Raw genomic sequence first — 5,873 nt, 5'->3', positions numbered from 1 at the left:
GGCGGCGGCGGGAGCAGCGGCGCGAGCAGCGGCGGCGGGGCCGGAGGGCTGCAGCCCAGCAGCCGCGCCGGTGGCGGCCGGCCCTCCAGCCCCAGCCCGTCGGTCGCGAGCGAGAAGGAGAAGGAGGAGTTGGAACGGCTGCAGAAAGAGGAGGAGGAGAGGAAGAAGAGGCTGCAGCTCTACGTGTTCGTGATGCGCTGCATCGCCTACCCCTTCAACGCCAAGCAGCCCACCGATATGGCTCGCCGGCAGCAGAAGGTAGGTGCGCCTGGGAGGCCCAGCGAGTAGCGCCGGGATGTCGCCAGGCGGGCGGGGCGCACAATGGGAGCTGGCGGCGCAGCTGGCGAGGAGGAGCTGGAGGCAGAGGAGACCGCGCCCGGGGGAAGGGGTTACGAGGCCCCCTCTCCGCGGCTGGGCCTGGCCCAACCCAGCCCGGAGCGCGCCAGGAGCTGCCCGGGCCTGGCAAGGAGCCTGGAGCGCAGCATCCAGTGCCCGGCCTCCCTGTCGGGGAGCGAGGCGGGCAAGTCCCGCTTTGTGGCCCGGGAGGCTCGGGGAGTGATTTGCAGCCCGCGGCGCCCAGAGAGGCCTGGCTTGCTTGCAGGGCTCCCAGCACTCTCCGGCGCCGGGCGGCTGCGCTCAACTCCCGGCCCGCCCTCCTGGGCGTGCGCTGGGCGGGCGGGGGCACCCGGCAGAGGGGGGGCTCCGGTGCGGAGCGAGTAGAGCGCCTCCGAGCCGCTCTCTGGCTAACGCGGGCAGAGAGCAACCGCAGGGGCAGGTGGGAGGAAGCGAGCCCAGAAGGCGAAGCTTCCCGTGATGCTGCGAAGGGCACCCTCCTCCCTCTGCCCGGGTCAGCTGATCACGTATTAGGGTCGCCTCGGGGGTCCTTGGACATCGCTTCACTCTGGCTGGGCTTCCCTCCAATCTCCCTTCCCCTTGCTCACTGACCCCAGAGCAGGGGCACGCCCCTTCTGCCTTCCCCCCTCTGACCCCCTTCTTTTCCCAAGGTGACTTCGCCGCCACCTTCTGGTTCTGCGAGGCCCTCCAAGCCCTGGCGCTGCTAGCTTGATAAAGTGCAGCTGGAAAAAGCCTCGCAATTATAAGCATCAAAAGCTTTTTGTGTCTGAGGCTGGCAAGGCTGAGGAGGCTCTGGGCTGCCTTTGATGTGTAAAAAGTGTCTATTTCTATCAGCTGTTCTCCAACCAGAGAAAGGAGGGGTTAGTTAATGCAGGTCGAGGGCGCCGGCCCAGAAGAGAAGGGGTCAGGTACCCAGCTGCAGTGAGTGAGTGAAGAAAGCATCCCGTTCTGTCTGTTTTAGATGAATCTGCAGCAGCTGGACTAAGAGAAAAACCAGTGAAGCCCCTAGAGGGGCGGTGTGAGGGGTGATTAAAGCCAGCTGTAACCCCATCGAGGTTAGGAGACCAATTTCTTAAAATAGTGAATTTCTCGGCTGCTGCCATTTGAGACTGAATTACGTGCTGCCTGTAGTAGACTGCTGGGTTTTCCTATATTTATCTACCCTTATCTTGAGTTAGCACAGATTTCTCTGTTTGCTTTGCTTGTATCCGTACACACACCACCCAGAGCTGATGATTTATTTCGGCTGTCACAAGCTTGGGTATCAGTTTTATTAGAAATAAAACTCATTTCCTGGTTGAGAAAGAGCAGGTGGGCTACACACTCCACTCTCAAACCCCCATCAGTGGTCCCTTGCTTTTTCAACGAGGATTTTGAACTACAGTAGAGCAAAAGTATTCTCCGAACAGTACAAGTTTTTGGATATTCTTTTAAGGTTGGGTTTGGGTCCACAGGGCCTGATATTTCAAGTTTCAGGTTGGAATTATTTTGGTAATTGTGTCTTTATAGCAGGGGCAATTCCGTCTCCAAAATCTATCCCATTATTAACAGCACCCGCTAAAGATGTCCTGTTCTTTTGGCAATGAAAACTGTTGTCACTTAAAAGTTAAAAAACAAACTTCCCTTTATCAGTCAAAAGGCGCTATAGCTCTGTCCTTCCAATAGAGGCTGAAATCCAGCACCACAATGGGGAAAGAAAGCCATTCTTATGAAGACCCATTTCTTCTAAACAGAACCTTCAGCCACCTGAGAAAGATTGTCATGAGGCTAGTTTTTCTGATCTGATTTGGTATGTTTTACCTGGATCCATTCAAAGCTGTGGTTTTGAGGGGCAAGTGAGTTCTGTTTTTACACATGACCTTAATATCAGACGGACTCCAGGACAGATTGATAACACTGGCATTTGGTCAAACTATTTTTGGTTGTTGCAGCAGACTAAATACATATCCCGGCAAAGCTGCCTCACAGCTGTTGTCTATACTGGGAAGCTGAATATCTATCTCTTTATTACAACAGAAAACAAGTTCTCCCCATTACTATATCTTTAAGTGTTTTGTGCCTTTCTGGAAAAAGCTGTTCTGCTATTTTTCTCCAAGTAGAAAGCTTGAACTTTGAGTCTTGGAGAAATAAAAACTAGTTGTAAATGTGAGTTTGTAGTAGAATAGAAATGGATGAACTAGAGAAAGAGGAAAAATGATGTAGAGAAAGGGAATAGAGTGGCATGGGGTCGGGTAGAGAAAGAACTGCCTATGAAAAAGAATTGCTGAACTGCGGAAAAGGTCATATTGTCAAATCCTTATGCTGTATTCCTTAAAGTTACACAGTGTTCTATGTCAGTTATATCTCCATAAAGTTGGGGGGGAAAAGGTCATACTGTACAGAGTTTAATAGACTTTATGAAACCAAATAGTCTATGTCATTAACACTGGCTGCCATTTTTCAAGTACCTACTATATGCAAGGCACCTACCTTAGGTCATTTAAAAAAAATAGACTTTAGTTTTTCAGGAGTTTTAGATTTACTGAAAAATTGAGAAAAGGGTACAGAGAGTTTCCATACAACCCAGACGCAGTTTTCCCCTATAATTATCTTACAGCAGTATGGTACATGTGTTAAAATTAAAGAACCAATAGCGATACATTATTGTTAACTAAAATCTACAGTTTATTTAAATTTCCTTAGTTTTTTACCTAACTTCCTATTTCTGTTCTTAGATCACTTTAAGTTCTCTTCATATTTTAGGAATTACATCCTCATTTTTAGAAAAGAAAGCTGAGACTCAGAGAGGTTTTGTAATTTGTCTAAAGCACTGTGTAGACAGGTGAAAGAGTGGGAATTTACGCATGGAGTTCTCTCATCCTATCTTTTTAATATACAACACTGGCCAGGAATATTCTAAAATGAAAAATAGAAGAGATAGCATGTCTCGTGTACTTCTTTACTCAGGATTATTTCTATTTGAGTTGAGAAAGACCTGCCCCTCCCCCTTTGGGCACCTATCAAATAGTCAACATGGGCAAGATAATCGTTTAAGCACTAACTTCATAAAGAGTATGAAGGAGAGAGATGAGCTGTTAGCTGGTAAATCTCAACAGCAGACTGTTGTCAGTCTTTCTGTGCCGTTTGAGCTGGGGGAAAAAATGCATTTTAGCTCAGAAGAACACTTGGGAAGTAGAGGAAAAAGGTGCTGTTGCTGGATCATTCTGATAGTTAATTACTTCGGTTTTACTTGTACTGGGAAAGAGAATGCCTAGACTTTCTAACACTCTTCCCACTTAAAAGAGGGGACTCGAAACAGACTATGTGAAAACATATCGTTACGGAACAAAGTTTGTGTGCCCGAGGCACAGTGAGGCCAAATAAATGGAAATGTAGGAATTTGGAGCAGAGAAAGGTTTATTGCAGAGCCAAGCAAGAAGAACAGGATGGCTTATGCTCAAAAATCCCGAAATCCCTGATGGTTTGGAGGGAGGTTTTTATAGGGAGAATTTGGGGTGAGGGCTGCAGGGTGTGTGACTTTCTTCTGGTTGGTTGGTGGTGATGTAACAGGGCGGTGCTCCCGGAATCTTGTGCTCAGCCAGAAGTTGCCCTCTTCCACCTGGGTGTGGGCCTTAGTTCTGCAAAAGAGCTCCAGGGTAGTGTTACAAATTCCTTGAGGAGGAACTAGGACCCTGACCCAAGGCTGCATTTTTGTTTCTTGCCTGCTCCCGCCTTGTCTCTGCATCCCATCCCTTCCCTGATTAGCAACTGAACCTGCCCTTTGGAACTCAGACAAGGTCATAGAGGTTAAGTGAAGCCTATTTCCTACAAACAAGAAAAGGGGGACACAGAAAGCATTTGTACCTGGGAGCCGCACAGGGTTTTGCTCGGTTTCAATATTTTATCATTTGTAGGTATATTTCCCTTGTACTACTGTGAATCTAAATATAACATGGAGGTAATGATAATTTATGACCGCAACAAAAACCTAGTCATCAGACTCTCACCATGTATGTTTCAGCAGCTGATAAATTACAGTTTGAAAAACTGTTCTGCACTTGTTTTTCCTTCTTTTGTCAGAATGCTAGAGTGAATACCTAGAAGTTGGCATGGCAGAGCTACACCATATGTTTCTAAGTTATGTAGTAATGGTGATGAGTGGCTACCTCATGTGAACTAGCTACTTATAGATGTTCCTGAGGGAATGTAAAAGCAGGCACTGTAAAGAAGTCTGTGTAATTGACATGACTAGTTTTTTTGCCTTTTCTTTTTTTTTAGTTAGCTAGGAACTATTCATAACGCCTGGGTTACAAAGGTCCAAAATGAATATTATGTGTGCATATGCAGGTGTGTATACATGTGTGTCTGTGTGTATGTGATGAGAGAAAGGGGCAATCCTAAAGTTGTGTCAGTTCTATATGAATTCTTCATTCAAGAGAACTGTTGACTAGGCCAAATGTGTTGTAAGTTCAAGTTACTCATTTCCATGTGATTCAGCTTATATTTTGCCCTAAAATTATGGCTAACATTGAGTCACTGTTAGCCAGAGAAATTCCTTCTTTATTCATTAACTTCTTTGACTTTGTTGTTCACTTATGACTCAAAAACCCATAACTTTCGTAAAATTTAAGACCTAGTGCTAGGGAACTATATATGTGTGTGCGTGTGTGTATTTTAAATCAATAATTGTGATTCATGCATTCAGATGTGCTTTGAGGCACTTGGGTTAGCTCCACTATTCAAAGTTCTGAAGGGTTGTTTGTCAGGGCAACATACAATTTGCATTTAAAAAAATAAAATATTCTCACCTTTTGAGAAAACTAAATGACTGTTCAACCCAGGATTCCTTCAAAAAGAATTATATGTTTTTCTCTGCTTCAGGGAAAGAATTGAATTCTTTCAATATGCTTTTTGGCATTTCCTTCCCAATCTTCTTGATGCAATGGGCAGGAACTGTTATGCACTGGTGCTAGTAGAGACATTTTGAAGATGCAGGTTACCAAAAAAGTAATAAGAGAAGTTTTTGCCTCATTACACACTTGGAATAGCCTTTTGCGTCCCTAAAACTGGACTGAAGAACAAAGGAAATTAAATCTTTCATTCCTAAAAAGTTGTACTCTGTAAAGTGGTAAACGTCAAATGATTCCAAGGTCTTTTTCTGGCAAAAGCAAGTTTAATACACAACCATAGGCCATCACATTGAAATATAACCAGTATTTGGGGCCCGGTGTCTATACAACTTAAGTTGGAATGATCAGGAGAGTTCTACTAACGTAAAGCTAAGTTCTAAAAAAGACCAGTTCTCTCTCTGGCTTCGTGGCAGAACCAGAAGATAGCTTTGAGATATGCTTCTGAATTGTCAGCTTATGTTCTAGTTTGGAAGATACCAAATAAATTGAGAATAAGATAGTGTTTAATTGTAAGATGCTGATTACAAATACTAAAGTAGGGGAGGGGGACAGAGAGTATGTATGCGCGTGCACGCGTGCGCGGACACACACACACACACACACACACACACACACACACACACACACACA

General features: G+C 45.5%; 1 protein-coding gene across 16 annotated transcripts in view; it reads left to right on the top strand.

Annotated features, from left to right (window-relative positions):
- CADPS (calcium dependent secretion activator) overlaps positions 1 to 5,873 on the top strand; it is a 479,603-nt gene that overhangs the window by 598 nt on the left and 473,132 nt on the right. For 13 of the 16 annotated variants that reach the window (XM_029242782.1, XM_029242794.1, XM_029242791.1 and 10 more), the window contains exon 2: positions 63 to 258. In XM_029242782.1, coding sequence (XP_029098615.1) covers positions 63 to 258 — 196 coding nt within the window. Of the gene's footprint in view, positions 259 to 5,873 lie in introns of all 16 variants that reach the window. The other 3 variants (XM_029242780.1, XM_029242787.1, XM_029242779.1) reach the window with 1 other exon arrangement.

Source organism: Monodon monoceros, unplaced genomic scaffold (genome assembly GCF_005190385.1).
Source record: "Monodon monoceros isolate NGI ecotype Baffin Bay Population unplaced genomic scaffold, NGI_Narwhal_1 Super_Scaffold_3, whole genome shotgun sequence".
Taxonomy (NCBI): Eukaryota; Metazoa; Chordata; class Mammalia; order Artiodactyla; family Monodontidae; genus Monodon; species Monodon monoceros.
The sequence above is the reverse complement of the archived record's forward strand: the minus strand, read 5'-3'. Positions and strand labels throughout refer to the sequence as shown.